General features: G+C 41.4%; 2 protein-coding genes across 3 annotated transcripts; one reads left to right on the forward strand and one right to left on the reverse strand.

The window, feature by feature from the left end:
- The first annotated feature begins 8,509 nt into the window (after positions 1–8,509).
- LOC115396505 (CCN family member 3-like) lies at positions 8,510–10,631 on the forward strand. The gene is made up of 5 exons (XM_030102396.1): positions 8,510–8,693; positions 9,166–9,394; positions 9,500–9,754; positions 10,002–10,225; positions 10,341–10,631. The coding sequence occupies exons 1-5, from the start codon at positions 8,643–8,645 to the stop codon at positions 10,629–10,631; spliced, it is 1,050 nt and encodes a 349-aa protein (XP_029958256.1). The 5' UTR covers positions 8,510–8,642.
- A 3,357-nt stretch (positions 10,632–13,988) lies between these two features.
- LOC115396637 (E3 ubiquitin/ISG15 ligase TRIM25-like) lies at positions 13,989–15,979 on the reverse strand. Of its 2 annotated transcripts, none has more exons than XM_030102603.1 (2): positions 15,895–15,962; positions 13,989–15,456 (listed from the first exon to the last, which is right to left on the reverse strand). In XM_030102603.1, exons 1-2 carry the CDS (start codon positions 15,902–15,904, stop codon positions 14,222–14,224), a joined length of 1,245 nt encoding a protein of 414 aa, XP_029958463.1. In that variant the 5' UTR covers positions 15,905–15,962; the 3' UTR covers positions 13,989–14,221. The 2 variants fall into 2 exon arrangements, with proteins under 2 accessions (XP_029958463.1, XP_029958464.1); XM_030102604.1 differs by having other exon boundaries at positions 13,990–15,456; positions 15,890–15,979.
- Positions 15,980–18,462: the final 2,483 nt, after the last annotated feature.

Consider the following 18,462-nt stretch of genomic DNA (forward strand, 5'->3'; position numbering starts at 1 on the left):
TTTGACCAAAAAAAAAACTGATCAGTCAATCAGCACGAGAAGCACAAAGTCTTCAGCGGGAATATTGACGACGATTGGGAGATCAACAGAAGCTGGGCCAGGTCTTTACCTTTCCAGAGCTCTCATGTCTCGGTCCCGCGGGGGAGAGGACAGTTGAGACAAAGGCGCCGATGGCAGCACAGAGTCTGGTTTAGAGCCGGTGGTCTGGGAAACTCCTGATTCCACAAAAGAGATCAATGAAGGGAAACTAGCAGAAACATATTTAACAATTTGAGAGGAAAAAAAGGTTTTCTTGCCTGATTAGAGTTTCAAATCATTTTTTTGTGTACAGATGTGAAGGATACTCTTTGACAGAAGGCAAAAATCAGCAGTGTGAGAAGCCTGCATCATTTCCCATGTATTGAACCCGCAGCTCAGAAGGACATCTTTCCTGACTTGCTGGAGTTTCCCCTGCAGACCTGAGCCCATGACCTCTGACCCTGTGGGCGCAGGTGGATCTTCTCAACCAACTGTGGCTGCTGAAGGAAAATAAACACATATTTATACTTTTTAAATACTTTTTAAAAAGTATTTAAAAGTACTTATGTGGCCCCAGACTCCATCGACGAAGTTCATTGACGCACATCATCATGACAAGGAGGAGAAACTTCGGCGCTGACCAACATGGCGGAAGCCTGACGCTCGGGGTAATTAAACCTGAATAACAGCAGCCGTATTTCTCTCTTTGAAAGTACATGTGACGAGTAGTATTGTAGCAAAGGTTATAATAAGTCTGTCATATAAACAAACGCCTGCTAAAGCCAAACACTTCTCAAATGCAAAGCTTAGCCTATGATAGCATTGATGCTAACGCTGCTACTCTTCTACATCACTGACACATAAGGATGCAGTTTATTTCAACTTTTAAAGATACTCGGAATAAAACAGCACACCTTATACATTATATATGGGTTCATTTAGATTTAAAACATTGCTGAATTGTTTTATTACTATAGTGTAAGAATATGGACGAGTAATCGAGGACATGTGTTGAAAATAAATTGATGTCGGCCTACATCTCCTGCTGTTAATCAAATATTTTATGTCAACAAACAGGCTAACATTTCTGATGTTATTGATATTATTGCTATCATGATGTAGCTCTGCTCCTGGCGGGTGAAGACAGGAAGAGATGGATATCAGCCAGGAGCAGAGGAAGAGGAGGATAGCAGGCAGGAGCAGAGGATGAAGCAGAGGCTGCAGTGCCCAGTCTGGAACCAGACTCCTCCAGCGTGTGCAGATACTGCAGGTTCAAAGGCTTGGTGCTGATCAAGTGTGCTGCCTTGCTTGTATTTTTCATGTATACATAAAATCCCGTCCTAATTTCCCACATTCTGCTACAGCTGTACATCCTGTGGTTAAGCTAGGGTCCAGAGCTTATGGACTGACACAGCATGAAACAATTGCATGTGGTAAAAAAAAAAAAGTAAACGTTGCAGTTGGAAATATCAAAGAGCTTAAAATGGAGAGTGTCACTCATATAAACTGACTACCAGTAAGCTGTGATTTTCATTCTTTGAATGCTGATTAATCCATTTGGTCTTCATGGGAGGGAGGCTATTTGGCACAAAACTACAAATCTGTGGAAAGTATGAACTGCAGGATTCAGAACTACAGTCTATTAAGAAGAGAACTGTATATCAAATGTGATGATGATATTCAAACAAAAGGCATTCATTCTGTAACTGTATAATGAAACTGCTATATATTTATAAGCTTCCATTATAGTTGCACAGCCTCTAGGAAAAAAAAGGAGGTATTTCATAAACAATGTTGATTAACTCTATCACAGTCTAAAATATTACATAGAATGCTGATCGTTATTTCCCCTCAAACTGCTGCTCATGTTTAAATGAAAAATGATAACCTTCAGAAGCCCTGTGAAGAGTGCAGGTTCACCTTCATCCCCACAGGAGGGCACTATTTTTCCATTCAATGCAGGGAATATTCCACTTGTCCAACAAGACATTTATAATTTCTGGGCACTGCAAGCGTGTAACACGGCCTGAGGTTCAAAGGTTTGTTCAAATCAGCCATGCAGTTCTCTCCATCCTGAAACCAAAAACATGCACGTCACCACAGTTTGACCAGTCACCACAGTCCTCACGTGAACAAAACAGTCAGTCTTTATAAAAGAAGTGCTCACTGCGTGGAGCTTTATGTGTTTGTGGAGGCTTAATAGAGAACAATGACCCGTTAAATTTATAAAGGCCTCGGCACCAGGCTCCTCGTGGGTACAGACAACCAACCCCTATTCTTATTTGGTGTCTCTCCTCTCCCCTTCTCCTTTTCTTCTCAACCTCCAGAGTAAACAACAAATAAGAAAGGTGCTGTAAATCGTGACCATGAAAAGCCTCCTCTGGCCCTTCATTAACGTTGCGTTTCTGTCCCTCACCAAGGTGAATCCTAACATTCCCATTCCCAGAATGTCACTGCTGAATACGGCAAAGGCGACCTATAGGCTGAAATGTAAACAGAGCTCACATGGTTTGCATCCTCCAGGTCACCAGTTGCCAGGGATTCAACAGAGCGCCGCCATGACTTTTCCACTGAAGGTCAGTCAAAGGAAAGATGTGTAAGGGACCTTTGAAATGTGTCTCAGAGTCAGATATCAGTCTTTCATGGTCAAGTCAAAACAGCATATGTAGACAGACATGAGGCAGAGCGTAGATGGTCAGGTACAGCAAATCCTTTTCCAACAACAAACTAAATGCTTCACTCCAAGATCAGCCAGAAAATAGCAGAACAATCTGGAAAAAAAGTGATAATTTCTATAGATTTAGGGTGATAACATTGTTTTTCTGACATTATTTTTCAAATTACATCATTAAATAAGTTAAGGATGATGATCTATAATGTGGATTTATGAAGAAATAAAGGCCACAACAACTGTGACTTTATGCCAAACAGGAGCTTAATGATAAAAACCTGAAGACTGCCAGTGGTGTCAGACTATGTTATTGTTGTATTAATGCTATTTGGGATCAACTTCATGTTTATTATTTCATAAATCAGGAGAAGCACAAGATTCAAATGGTACAGCCTCATGGAAAGACTTGTTGCTCCAAAAAAGTGAATTATTAATTGTTTAATTATTATGTTTTGGTTGAAGTTCACAGACAATAGCATAAAACCATCATATAATCAGATGACTTAACATTTAAAATGCTTTCTGAGACCTCATTCACTACAGAGGAAACGTTGTCCATGTTTTACATCTGCTAAAATATTTGCATGCAATTTGAAAGTTCTTGCATCCTTTTTTGCATTTCACATAAAGTTTTGCCAAACTTTTTTGGACTTTATTGAAGTGCAAGGTCATACCACATAGTATTAAAGAGTGCATATTTATATTAACAGTTTCAATTATTGCACCGCAAACGTCACCACTGACTGAAAACGTCTGCGACAGCCCCTCCAGTAACAGCTGCTCTTCCGCACAGGAAGCCGCGGGGTCTCTGGCTGCGCTCTGACAGAACATAAAGTCGTTGGACACGAAACATATCCTGAGGTCTTTCCATACTGCCTGTTTTATTAGTGGAAGCTCCATATTTGGACCATCCACCGCCACCCACCGTAAGACACGGGGGCCTCTGGTGGAGGGATTCAGCTGATGTACAATGGCATGCAGCAAATAAACCCAGACTGAGAGATTTGTGGTGGCCTCCCAAGTTGATATTCCAACTACCTGACTGTCTCTTGGCAGGTAAATAGCAACTAGAAGAATTGCTTAACTTAAGCAGTGAGTGGGTTGAAGCTGTATTGTAAAGTGGCATATGTGCATGTGAAATGAAGGGGAAAAAAATAGGATGATTGTCCTCAGCCTGAACCCCACCAGAGCAAGAGATGTACTTTTCGTACAATTCACAGCAGCTCCAGTGAATCCCAAAAGGAACATCTGCTGCGCTGCAATTCACTGTCTGTATCGGCCATTAAGATGATGTTTCCATCTCATGTCCAGCAACCTCCACACAAAACAATTCCTTTCGGTATATGTCATGCCAGCAACGGCGTTTTGCAGAGTTACATGCCTTAAAGACGAGAAGCCAATATTTAATGATCTGGAAACAACAATATTTGGAGTGCAAGCATTGCTATTTTCACCATGTGAAATCAGTCTGAGTATTGTTCTGCTTTTCCTTTGGACAGGACTGATCAAACAATCCCGTCCCTGGTGTTTCAGCGCTCTCGTTTCCCCTCGCTCAACGTCACACTAAACTTCACTCTAAATAGTCTAAGGCATGCATTGAAACCCAGCCTCTCAGAGACCATTTACCTGAAATGAACCCTATTTGATCATTTTCACATGAGAAACACATCATACAGGAACAAAGCAGATCTTCAGCCACATTGTGTGTACGCAATGCTCTGACACACGTGTTATAAACAAACGTCTGTGCCTATGGTTACATCAGAGAACTCAGCCGTAGTTGAAGTCAGATCTACGCTGTAAATGGGTGCTTCATCCAAATGTTAATCCACATACATATGGTTTGTCCCAGATGGTTTTCAAGAGATGAACACAGCCACATTCCTGCAGTGGGGTTATAGAGATCATTACAGAAATAACACAACTTTATAATAAAACTTCTTATTCAGTGATATAAATTAAGAAGCAAATGGCAAAAATCTAGCAGTATTGTTTTGGACTTTTAAAGGAGGAGAATGAGATGAATGAGCCAAGAGTTCAGGTCTGATGCACAGCACTACAGCCAGCAGCAGCAGGGAGCTGAACACAACTGGCAAAAAGAGCTACGCACTTAACGAAGCAACTGGCACTGTGATTCATAATAAAAATGTAATTTATTTTACAATTTTCTCAAGCATGTCATGCAGACAAAGCTAAAGCAATAACCTGAATAATAACAAGGACCCAAAGTTGCTTTAAAACAATAAACACTTAATAAGGCAGAAAAGCCATTTTAAACTGAATAGAGAAAAGGGACACAGCAGAATATAATGATAGACAGATCCCTGCATTGGACAGAGCAACATTATGTCACACAGACTGTAAACCACAACTGTTCCTGACCGAGTTGTTGCAAAATGTTGTTGGAGTCTCCGAGTGAACCCCAAGTGAATCACAGTCAGCCCTCGCAGGAGGCCAGTGACTGCTGTGTGGCCTGACCGCATGGCCAAAGGCCTGGAGCCCTACAGCAGAGTTCAACACCAACAGTCAGCAGGCCAGCAGACGGATCCAAAGGCCCGGCTGTGTCATCTGTTTTAGTTTGGAGAAGACTGTCAAACCTCATTTCGAAGTGGTGCTGAAACGTGTCTAACCTCCAGAGGATGTAGAGGGGGTAAACACAAGGCGGGTGACAATAGCAGGGTGTACAGCTTCAGCAACGTCTTTTGTGACCACAGACTCCCACTGAACAAAGGAAACAACCACAGAAAGGTTTCTCATTCTGTCTTTTGATTGTCTCTCTTCTTCGGCTCTCCTCTTGTGGAACAAGTCCTCAGATTCAGTGAAGGAGAGTTAACACAGTTTCCACTTTTACAATCAGGCCTTAAACGGTTTGAAGACTTAAAGCTAATAGGATTGCCTCAGGTCATTTTGAAACATCGTATTATTTATGCTGCTGTATTTTAAACTGCTGGCAACGGTCTTTCTGCCTTGCTGGAGGTTCCTAGGTTTTCTAAAAGTAGAGCAGGAGGCAGAGCTTTCACCTGTCAGTGTCCTCTCATGTAGAACCAGCTCCCAGTTTCAGTTCGGGAAGATAACACAGTCTCTACTTTGAGCAACTTTTTTTTTCTTCTTTTTTTTTTTGCCCCTAATCTGTCATCTCTATACCCGTTTTTGTTTTCTTCCATATGTCCGTCTTCCCTCAGGAATACATTGGAAATATTTCACAGATACCATGAATGTACGTATGCAGACTTCCCACCTCATTCCTGGGAGACGTCACACGTGGCCAGTCTGTGCCAGGCTGTAAGTCAGCAACACCGCTGATAATCTTTTCAAACTTGACGTTCCTTAGATATTTCTTCATTCATCTTTTTACTTTTCTAAACATTAGTAACAATTTGTTTTGATGCTTTGCTTCTCGCTGCTTTCAGTCATTGTGGAAATGGACAAATTCAAGTTAAAATGAATGAAACATATAGAAAGCATGAGGAGACTGTAAAAAACAACAACCCTGTGTCTAATGTTTGCTGAGTTTTTCCACCCCAATGCTGGTGTTCCAGTATTATTGTGAGCTATTTTAATGCTATTTTAGTGCGATTGAGACAAAGTATGGGAAAAAAAAAAGAAATATCCAGGGAAAATCTCCCAGGTATCATCTTTCCTCTTTTCATTCACACATCATTTGCCCTCCTCTAAATGTGTATTCTTGAGATGTGAAGTCTGGCTAAATCTCGTCTCATCTCCAAAATACCAAAGCAGATGAGGCAAAGAAATCCACACAGACAAACTAAATACTGCCATCCTGTGAAGTTTGAAATCCTTTATCTTCCACTCAGAAAGCTGTTTGAACAGCACTGAATCGTGATTTTGGCAGAACTTTCCACCACTGATTGGAAACACAGTTTATCTAGAGAGCTGCTGTGAACCTCACTTCCTTCTCTGAGAGAAGAAAACACTGTGATTGGTCAGGACCAGCATGTTATTGATGCTATTCAAGTTCATCAGGAAAGTGCATGCAGGATTGTAATTGTCACTTGTTGTGGTTTTATGTGATTCAAGTAAAGATATAACATGCAACATACAACTAATATAATGTGTATGATCTTGACATCACAATTATCTACACTGAAATAACTGTGATATATTTGGCACCATGTGGATAAAATGAAAAAAAAAATATCAAAATCAGTCACAAATACTTTCAGAAAGGAACAGAAGTAAAATTCAAATGATTTCATATTCGGTGCTTGTATTCAGCAGTAATATTGTTTCAAAAAATAACAAATACACCATTTAAACTCACCTCTACTATATTTTGCTGATCTTTTGTTTCTTGTCAGTGTCTCCAGCTGATCTGCTATAATCTAAAAGACTGCAATCATTCCAAAAATCACACACAGGTACAACAAAAGTCATGAAAATAAGAATTGTTTTCACACTTCACCTTTAATCAAAAACAGGAAATTCAGACAAAATTAAACTCGAGATCAAAGAAAAAGCTCTCAAGAAAAAAAACCTTTTTACATGCACGCACCTACACGTCACAAACACACACATTGACAAATTCCAGCTTCTCTTTCAGCTTAATCATCTCAGCAGCCTGTCTCTTAACTGATTAATCATAAAATATTTTATTCAGGAACGAGCCAAGAGGGTTTCGATCTAATTAGAGTCTTTCTTTTCACCGTTTCACAATCCAAGTTCATTATCTTTGTCAAAATGTTTAACTTGGCAGAGCAATCATTCCCACTGTTTGTAGCACTTTTCCTTTCTTTATATTGAAGGTTCCCACAATCTCACCCTGATTACTTTTCCTTGAGGAATTCACTGAGACCGTCAATACACCGTCTTCTGTTTAGAAGAAGCCATAACTCACCTCAGGCCAGATGTGCTGACTACAATGTCATCTTCCCCCCGGCTGTTTCAGGAGAGTAACGGACCAAAGTTTCCACTGCACAGCTATTAGTAGCAAACGGTCCCTCGGGGAATATGGTGGGTTTTCCACTGTGACCCTGCACAAAGGGTTCAGGGGGACAGGGGTCAAAAGTGAGGTAACTATTCAGCTCCTTAACAAGGTAAAGACACTGGAGAGCAATAAAGGAGTGACAATATGACATTAATACTACACAGAATGTAAGCCAATGAGTCACACCATGAAGCGTATATAGAAGCATAATATTCTCAATAATCACTACAATAGTGTGTTGAGGAAAAACAGATTATCAAATTAACTGATGCTAAACTTCGAAACTTACAGAATTTATCACTGTCTACCTCAGAAAGACCTAAATAGCACGTGCATAAGCATTTGACCTTGACTATCAGTAAAAAATGTGGGAGTGTATTATTCTGCAGATGTTTGAAGTAACATATCGCAGTTAATATATAAAATATAATAGAAGTCTATATATTCTACTGACTGCTGAAAAGCAGTCATTATTAGCTGCAAACTTCAGCATAAAACCTGTCACATTCAAATCATCTAACAACTTCCTCCGATAACTTTAAGAGTGACATTCTCAAGCAACTGCTTATATTTCTTTCAATCACCAGTAAAGTAGCACATGTACTTTCTGAAGAAGTGACTAATAACTGTAATCATGTGCTAACTTTGACCAGCCAGTGCAACGGCACATGCACATTTCATCGTTCTGATGTCAAAGCCCTTCTCTGTTTGTGTTGCCATCTTTCAGAATAAATTGTGACTCTCCATCCAGCAAGCTGGGGGATCTCTCCTGCATTCCTCCCTGTTTGTCGTCATGGTGCCAGCAGGACAGCTCCACTGTATAAAAGGGCCTCCTCTCCTGAGCCCTGAGCAAGAACGACAAAGAGAATCCAACCTTCTGCTTCACCACAGCCAGAGAGGAGGGCCGATCAGACCCTGATCCGCAGGACTCAGATCAGCTCCACGCGTCTGAAATTAAAGCACATTTTTTTTAGACTGCAGACTTCTTTTGATTCTGCTTAAAGGAAGATGGCAAATCTGTCAGATAGAACCCTTTTCATTTTCTTTGCTTCAGCACAGGTAAGCATTACATCAGTAAATGACTGTTATTGCATTTGAACTGAGAAAATGTTGACTTTTTTAAATTTCTTACTGCTGGTAGCCAATAGGTTGTGAGCACATTCTTATTATTTTTTTTTTTTTCATAGAATGATTTAAGATCAGATGACTTGAGGGCGTTCATTTTTATATTTGTGAAATATGCATTTAAAAAATATTGAATTGTATCAGAAACTATTTAAGCACATCATTTGTAAATGATAGCACCTTTTTATCAACTGAAGATCTTTACAATTAAGCAATAATTGCAGGAAGAGTTTTACAGCACATGCCTTTTTCAACGACACCCAACATTACATTTGGCCTTTTGATTTTTACTAGAAATTTTATGATACAATTTGGGTTGCAGTACAAAATGTAATCCCACATGACTAGAGTTGGGAGATGTGATTCACTGAAACGTGTAAAACAACAAATCCTGTTCTCTTTGCAGATTTTTACACTTGTCTGCTGTCAGATGTGTCCCCGGAGATGCCAGTGCCCTAAAGAGCCGCCGGCGTGTCTCCCCGGGGTGCCCCTGATTCTGGATGACTGTGCCTGCTGCCTGGTGTGTGCTGGCCAAAAAGGACAGGCATGCTCTGATATGAACCCATGTGACACTCGCAGAGGGCTGCAGTGTGACTACACAGCTGACATCCACAAGAGGACGGGAGTCTGCAATGGTGAGGGGACTGCTGCTTTGGATATTGTACTTATTTACCACTGTTTCTTGAGTAGTAGATAGTCTGTATCCCACCCTGCCTTAAACTCTTTTCTCCTTCCCCTAGTTCATAAGGGGAACGTGTGTGTTGTGGACGGCTCTGTCTACTACAACGGACAGACCTTCTTCCCCAGCTGTAAGTACCAGTGCATGTGCTACGACGGGCAGATCGCCTGCGTGCCGCGCTGCAACGTGGACGTCATGCTGCCCGGGCCGGACTGCCCCATGCCCCGCAGGGTCCAGGTTCCCGGGGAGTGCTGTGAGAAGTGGGTGTGTGAGCCCCAAGTCGAAGCCAGCGCGCTGGGCGGCTTCGCCATGGCGGGTAAGCAGACTGCGAGTCCTGATGAAACACACGCTGTGTGCAGACATTCCTCAGTGACGAAGGTGTCACTGTAGTGTGAGACGGCCTACAGTAGCAGTGAAACAAAGGAAGAGCGGAAAGAAGCAAAAGAAGCAGGAATTTAGATGTGAAACACATGCTATACTTCTTCATAAAGTTTTATGGTGATGTTTCTTGAGATCCTTTTTCCAGAATCAAACCTTCTGTACCTGTGTGTGTGTTTTTTTAGCCTATCGGCAGGAGGAGACGGTGAGCTTTGACAGCTGGGATCCCAGCCTGAACTGCATTGAGCAGACCACAGAGTGGGGCGCCTGCTCTCGGACGTGTGGCATGGGGGTGTCCACCAGGGTCACCAACAAGAACCAGGCGTGTGAGATGGTGAAGCAGAGTCGGCTGTGTATGATCAGACCGTGTGACGAGCAGCAGGAGCATCTGGCACTACTTGCACCAAAGGTATGGTTCGTCTAGATCTTCAAGAGGAAGTTTCTAATTCTGGGTGTGAATGACTTGAAGACTTCCTGCAGTTGTGTGCCGATCATTCAGTTCCCGTATCTTCCTCTCCTTGCAGCGAGGCAGTAAGTGCCAGAGGATAGCCCGTAGCGAACAAGCAGTTCACCTCTCCCACAACAACTGTACCAGCGTTCTCGCCTACAAACCTCGCTACTGCGGCTCCTGCACGGACGGCCGCTGCTGCACCCCTCACAGGACCAAAACGGTGCTGGTTGAGTTCCAGTGCGCCCACAGTAAAAGCGTCAGGAGGCCCGTCATGGCCATCCTGTCCTGCGTCTGCCACAGCCACTGCCCTCGGGACAACACCGTGTGGCAGCCGTCACAGCTGCCGTACGGCGGCACGATATAGGACAACATGGTGACAGGAGAGAAAATTCAGACCATAACAGGGATATCCCGTGTGAAAAGAAACTTAAACTTCTCCTCAATCGTTCAGTCTCTGAGAAAGAGATTTGATTAACAACCTGTGGACAAGTTAGTGTTATTTTTTTATCTGTCATCTTGTGCAATGGAAGCACTTGATGCACACATGTACAGCCACTCCTGGAGATCAGACAGAGGAAACTGCAGTCCTCTCACGACAGACAATGCTGGTCAATTGTTTGCTGGCTGTGAGAGTTATTTCTGCAGCCTCTATGTATGAGAAGGAAAACTATGACGGCATGCTACCGCAGAGAGCGATATCCAGCAATGTCATGGCTGGAGCCTCCAAGCTTACCGGCTTAATCAATACTCAGCAAATTAGATTTGAACGTTTTTGTTGACAAAGAACAGGAAACCAGTTTCTTGTTCAGCCTAAATTATGAAGACAGAGTCTTTTGCAATTTAACCAAAAGCAAATGTGTGATGCCACTTTTATGCCCTGATGTAGAAAATAACTGCAGTATTATTAAAGCTGAAGTCAAACAATTAAGCCTTGGTTTTAGATAACATGGATAAGGAAACTTTCAGTCTCACGCTTGCGGAAATGTTCCAGCCGTGGGACACATCTGTGAAATAACTGAGCTGTGTGCTTAGACCAGGTCCCAGACAAAGGTTTAAGCTATGAGTGAAAGGTCATCGTGGTGGCTGAGTGCCAATTCTAGCATCAGCTTGAAACCTTACCCCCGTGTGTCTAGAATACATAAATGTTGCTTTTTATTTAAAAAAAGAAAATGCAAATGTACGGTTGATTAGAGATGCTGTTTCTCTAATCCTTGTTCAGTGCGCATGAGAGCTATTTGTACGAGGACAAGAGTTTTGTAAATCCTTGCTATTTAGCTTGTAGCTGGATCTGAGTGTGTATCAAATACACAGCTGTAATTGTAATAGTGTAAACATGACGTGTGTATATTGCTTTGTAATGTTACAATTTCCAATTTGAAATGTGTTGTATATACCACTTTTGGCCAGTTCTTGTAAAATTCTGAACAACACTGCAAACTCATGCATTTAAAAAACTTTTTTTTTTTCTAATGACGTCTTTGTTGTATAAGGAGCGTTAGGAACTTGATGTATCATTCCAGTGGATGATAAAATTGTTAATAAATTGCATTTAATTGAGTTAATAAGGGTCATATGTAAATGGAAAGGTTGCATGAAATTAAATGGTAAAAAAAAGATTCCTCCAGAAGACCATCACGACAGTAGAAAAAAGACAGAAAAGAGTGAAGCTGAGGTTACTTTCACGTTGTTAAATGAAATAAAGTTTGCATTAGGCTCCTATGGAGTGACAGACTGATGCTTTAAGACTTGAGGATCCCCACTGCCCCACATCACACTGCTCTGCTGTGAATGCTATCTTCATACATACGTTATGTAGGTTTTAGGTCAGTCCGATGTATGTCGACTGTTACCTAACTCTAATTATGTGACTGCTCTCATTTCACTGGCAAATTCTTAACCTCTTTTAAACATACATGCAAACACGCAAGCGGTCTGAAATCAATCTAAATGCCAAAATCCCTTCATTTTGAAAATAAGACTGCAAACTGACAGCTTTACACACCTGCTTCTAGCATGGAGCTTTTTACAGAAGCCTCTTTTAACAGCGCAGGATGTGCATGTCTAACACAGGGACTCTGAGGTTACCGGACCCTTCAAACCTTGCTGACAGTGGGTGGTGACCCCTCCACCTCTCTCACTGAACCCAGCCTGAGGGGTCATAATGGAAAACCTGAATAATCCCCGTGGGATTGCTGCTGTTTCCTAAAATAGCTCCACAGTGGAAACTTTGGTCCATAGCTTGAATCTGTTCAGACAGAGAAATGTGGCTGAAACATGTGGCTGCAGGAACGTTTCCACTGAGACTGGCTGTGTGGTCATATTCAGGCAACAAAATGATCCAAAACTAAAGCTAAAAATAAAATCTTACGCTCAGTAAACAATACACACATATTAAAACCATTATTATGAAACATTTTGCATCATTCACAATGTTTAGCAGTATATTTTAGTAGTTCAACTAAATGTACATCGTTCCATAAAAATGTGTTGTGTTAGAAAATGTTTCTGCTTCCAAATTTTTACCAAATAAAGAGAAAAATAAATTAGAGCTTTCATTATGTCAGTGATACTCACTTTAAATGCATATTCTAAATAACTCACACTGAACTGATATAACAGTTGCAGACAGCATCCAGCGAGGTAAAACCACAGTTTTCTTTGTTCAGAGAAGAGACAGTCTGAAGCTAACATGATGTTCAACACATGTTCTACCAAACAGGAATTGCTGCGGTGTATCGGATAAATCCATTCCCTGGGGAATACTGGACCCTGTATTGATCCTTGAGGGACACCTTTATTGGCCATCTGGCGTTTTGATTTCAACAGTTTGAAGTTTATCAGAGAGATGAGGACTTCAGAAACATCTAAGCCCATAAAGAGGTCCTTTTATCTTTCCTTTTTTTTTTTTTTAATTTAGCTAACTGCTGTGATCAATAGCATCAAGAGTTTTAGAGCAATTGATAGAGTAAAACATCATGTTAAGCTAAGTTAAAAATGTCATCCACAACAGGCAGGCAGCTCCTCTTAAAGTTACAGTGATGTAGCTACACTGAACCTGAGCAGTTTTTCAGGTCTAAGTGGTGAAGGATGGAGGAACTTGAGCACAGCTCCTCCAGGTTATGCAGCTTGGTTTGACTGTTGAACGTTGCGTCCCCCACTGACTGAGATATAATGAAATCATCAAGCCAACTAGAAGAGTCCATCCAGCAGAAGACGCCTAAAGCATGCAAATTGATTCTGGTTCAAATTCATGGACGTGTGTCTGAATGAGCAGTGTTTGCATGAAGAGAGAGCCAATTACTCCATCTAGTGGTGTCTAAAACCAAATTCAAACAGCAGTGTGAAAACATCCCTCATTCAGCTTCCTGGACATAGAAATCCACACTAATTTTTATGCAAGTCAGTTCTTTCAGAGGATGATGAAGATGTAGCTCCTTAATGCTAACAATGCAGAAAAAGTAGAGTAATAAGTCCCCTTTATCACTCTGTGTTGGTGTTTTGACCCACCCATGCCTTCAGACTCACATCTGGAACCACTGCACTTGTATGTCAGCATCTCAGACTAGATCTTTGCTTGTGTGTACAAAAACTTGTACTGAAATTCTGCAAAATGCTACTGCCAGTTGTAAGCCAAAGGAGTACTTACCATCACATTTCAAATCAGTGTTCCATTTTCAACACTCAAGATTCCAGGAGTGATAATCAAGCAACAACAACTTCAGAAACATTTATTGTGATGTACAGATTATATGCAAAGCTTCAGTATTGTGGTACAGACAGATTCCCCAAACCCCTTTAAAAAAAATGCTATATACATGACACATGAGATGTAATGCTCAGATTACAAAAAAAAAAGAAAAGAAAAAGAAAAAGAAAGAAGACCCAGCAGTGCTGTTTCGGATATCCACCATCACAAACAGATTTTAGTAGAGTTACATTCAATCTGTTTCAGCTTTATTGTTGTAAGATTATGTATAAGACTGTCAGAAAGAGCAAGGAGAGCAGAATAACACAGCAGGGATTGGACTGCTGCCACATTTGTTGAACCCCGCTCTCGATCCTTTTCTGTAACCTCCCAACACAGTGATCATCGTCAGAATGACTGAAGCTGAAGAACAAAAACAGTCTCCCTTCAAAATTACAGCCAGTAAAAATGTGTATCATGGACGCATTGCCTGCATCGTAGAAGAGCACCACCCCGTTCTCGTAATCTACAAACACTACGACCTTCGCTGGTCTTCTCTGCACGCCTGGCAGGTGATGCGGAGTTCTGCAGTTGCAGTCCCTGAAACTCACCATCCATTTTCCATTTGCACAGTTTGGAGATCTCTTTCCACGGACTGATTCTGAGACGACTCCCAAATCCCAAGCCCTCTTTCCTTTGGTCTGAACCTCAAAGTAGAATCTCCCCCCAGAAAAGCCCCTATTACCAGGGATGTATGAGTAGTCACTCCAACAGTGTAGCCCCTCAGTCGGAAACCTTGAGTTGATCGGCTCAGACATTTGATGAGACACCATGCGGTTTGCTCTTGCATTAAATTTTCCTTTCCTCTTGCTTTGTGCACCTGCTCTCATCTCCCTTCCTCCTTTCTGTTTAATTTTCTGCCTCATCTGAGCCTGTTTGTCCACATACTCTTCGTCCAAAGGGACTGTGTCATGTGTGCTGTGCTCTGTACACAGGGCGCAAACGCGAGTCTGGTCATTCAGGCAAAAGAACTCCAGAATCCTGCTGTGCTCCTTGCATATTTTGTCCTCCAGGTTCTGCACAGGACGAGTCAGTTTGTGTCTTTTTAAGGTGGAGACTCTCTGATGAGGCTCCAAGTGTGTCTCGCAGAAGGAGGCCAAACACGCCAGGCAGGTTTTGGAGGCTCTCGACTTGTTGCCAAGGCAGCAGTCGCAGAGCACCTGCCCGGGTGCGCCCGGGAAACTGCTCTCAGCCGTCACACGATGCCTCTTAAAATTCTCCACCACATCCCTGAATGCCGTGTTGACGCGAAGTTTGAGCCCTTTGCTGAACTTCTCGTTGCAGAGCGGACACTGACACTGTTCCTTGCCTTCCCAGTGCTGCGACAGACAGGCCTTGCAGAAGTTGTGCCCGCACGGAATAGAAACAGGCTCGGTGAAAACGTCCAGACAGATGGAGCACAGGAACTGGTCCTCTGACAGGAAAGCGCTGGCTGTGGCCATATCTGCCGAAGAAGTTTTGAAGCTATTACACATCACTGATAATAGTGTGTTTTTTTTCTCCCTACACTGCAAAACCTCAACATCTTGCCAAGAGCAGTTTTTTCCAAGGTAAAAGTACTTCAAATTAAATGAGAGGGAAAGAATACAACAGAACAATTAAAAATGGTCTCAATTTAAGTTGCATTCTCTTAAAAAAAAATCCCTCTATCTTACTGAAATATACTTTTTAAGTGACATTATCCTTAAATCAAATAAGATGACACATTTTAACTAAAACCAAGTCTAAAACACATTGGTAAGATTTTGAGTTTTTGCAGTTGAGAGCTTCTAGTGTTTGTCATTTTACAGAATGAAAATAAGCCACTGCTACAGATTTCAGATTTGAAAAAGAAAATTATGCGGAAAGTTGAAATTATTCACAAAACAAAGACAAACCTTACTGAATATCATCCAAGAAGCTGAACTTAACTCTGGCTGCCTCCCTTTGTGCACAAACTTGAACTGTGCTTCCAACTTCTAACGCTTAGTTTCATTTCCTAGGAAATATGCTCCACCTCTGCTAACTCTTGCAACATCACACTAACCCCTTAACTGCTGAGCCACCTGCAGCTCATCAAAGAGCATCTGCACTGAATCTGCATGAATATGAATTACAAATAATTTTCTGAAGCAATCAAATTTGTAGACATTTAAACAGTCATGTGTGATAAACTAGCATTGGCAAATATGTCATTTTCGTACCATAAATGGATTATTTCAAAATTTTCTTCACTGAATGAAATCATTCCACAGATATCCTGCCTTTATATTTGATTGTGTGATGCAGGATGTGGAATCTGAAGCTGAACCGAAGCAGTTCAGCCATTTGCTACAGTTGTGCTGCCAGCATGGCCATCAACTCAAGGGGTAGGATTTTTCTCTTAAAGCCTTTAATTTCAATATCAAATATCATTTGGCACAAATGCTCCTCTGTGACAGCCAGCTCAAAACATAATTTGCATATTTTTGTCAGTCAGTTGTCCATCACTAAATCTCTCTTTTATTTCATAATCTGCAGTTCCCTCTTCTCTGCCTTGCAACAGTGCATGTAACACCAGCTCACCTCTTATATGTGCACAAACTACGAATGTAGAAATTAGCTTGCCTCTAAATAGACCAGCGTCATCTATCATACATCTCCTTTCTTCTCAAGATACTTGTTAATGGTTGGATAAGGTTTTAAAGTTAACGCTTTGAATTAATTTGCAGAGTCGAATGAATCTAATGGAAAGGTGCAAAACATCCTTTTACAAAAGACCATTTGGCTCAAGGCAGGAAGAGATACTTATACCATTATACAACTCCAGGTGAACTCATTGGAGCAAGATCCTGCAGTTGTGCATGATGACTCACTTGTGGGGCTGACTGAAACACATGTTAATGAAGGTAATTTGTTTCATGTATGATTTTCTTGCCATGGCAATTTAGAGTACCTGCTGTGGAAAAAAACTAGGGCAGGAGAGATGAGATGATGAGAGGAGTGGGGAGAGGAAAGTGTAGCTAAATGCACGTAAGGACAGAGGGAAGAGAACCTTCACCCTCTCTAATAGTAGAGATAATCTGTCATGTGTAATAGTAATTTCTCATATATGAAAGGCATTTTAAAATCAGACTCAAACAGAAAGTGGCAGTCTGTGTGGTAAAGCAGACCCTCGTCTCCTTTTCAGAAAAATCTAAGTATCATTGGTTTAACATGTCATGGGATAGGCTCACGTTTTATTGATAATCTCAGCAAAAAGGTCTTTTGTTGTTGAGGTTTAACTCCCTTTGAATTGTTTCTTTGCCTATTTTTCTCGATCCAGGGTCTGTTCAGTTCCTCCCGCTCGTGTTTCAGGTGTTCTGCCCTCCGGCTGTTTCTTTAATTGTGCCCACCTGCATCTAGATGCGTCTTCAGATCATGCTGTATGTGTGTTTTCTGTTGTCTGTAGCCGCTGAATTAATCATTTAGTACAAATCCAGTAAATCTAAATTCGCAAAGCTTTGCGGCCATAGTTCAGCTCTGATGTTTTTGTGTGTTTGCCGGTTCAGCTGAGTCTGTAGCTTTCCTAATATGGCCTTCCTGTTGACAACATGCGCTTTTTCATATTTCTCTCTCGAGAACTGAACTGGTTTCCTGAGATGTAACTCCTCTGCGTGCCATGCTGATTAATATCTACTTGTTTAAAAAAAAAGAAGATTCTTTGCTTGCATTTTCATCATGCAACACTGGTATTTTGTTGTTGTTGTTTTTTTTTTTTTTTTACCAAAAAGAGAGCATTTTCACTCAAACACAAGACAATGCACCATGTGTACCTGCTGCCAGAGTTTTGCTGTTCCTCTGGTCACCAGGTGGTGGAAGAAAGACTCAGACCAGCCTGTGTGTCTCACACCTCCAGAGAAAAATCAGTGAAGAGCTCCTCGGGGGACGATTAAATCCTAAAAGGACTGTGTTGCAGTATAATGGAAAAGAATATTTCTCAGACGGCAGACACCTTGTCAATGTGTTTAATCAGGTCCAAGCTCGCAAAGGTTTCCCACAGTTAAAAGTAATAAATGAAATGTGTATTTTGGCATCACATTGAGAGGAAGGAAGCATTAGTGATGGATTTGAAGCAAGAAGGTCTTGAAAAAGAAAGAGAAGGAGGAATTGATGGGAAAAGGAAGCGGAGAAAGAAACCAAGAGAAAACAATGCTGGAAGTCATGACATTTGTCAGTTAACAATTCCAGTGCTGGAATTACAAACCAGAAATCAAGCTTGAATCTGCTTGTGCCAAGTGGGATACAATCCCTTTCACTCTGAATGAATGCAGGGCAAAACAACAACAACACAAATTCCAAGAGTGTTTGTGTGTTAAACCGCACCTCTGTGCAGCTGCTCGATGATAAAGTTTAATCAACGAGCCCGGCTGACTGAGGATTAAAAGGAGATTTATTAACAGCCTTTAAATACCATCACCTTTAATAACATTGTACTTCCTGTTTTGTTTGT

This window comes from Salarias fasciatus, chromosome 11 (assembly GCF_902148845.1).
Source record: "Salarias fasciatus chromosome 11, fSalaFa1.1, whole genome shotgun sequence".
In the NCBI taxonomy this organism is placed as follows: Eukaryota; Metazoa; Chordata; class Actinopteri; order Blenniiformes; family Blenniidae; genus Salarias; species Salarias fasciatus.

What these genes read in the sequence shown, in the direction of transcription:
- LOC115396505 (XM_030102396.1), top strand. Translation starts at nt 8,643, where the DNA reads ATGGCAAATCTGTCAGATAGAACCCTTTTCATTTTCTTTGCTTCAGCA. An exon ending in TTTTCTTTGCTTCAGCACAG is followed by an intron (nt 8,694 to 9,165) that starts GTAAGCATTACA and finishes TTCTCTTTGCAG; the next exon opens with ATTTTTACACTTGTCTGCTG. An exon ending in GAGGACGGGAGTCTGCAATG is followed by an intron (nt 9,395 to 9,499) that starts GTGAGGGGACTG and finishes TCCTTCCCCTAG; the next exon opens with TTCATAAGGGGAACGTGTGT.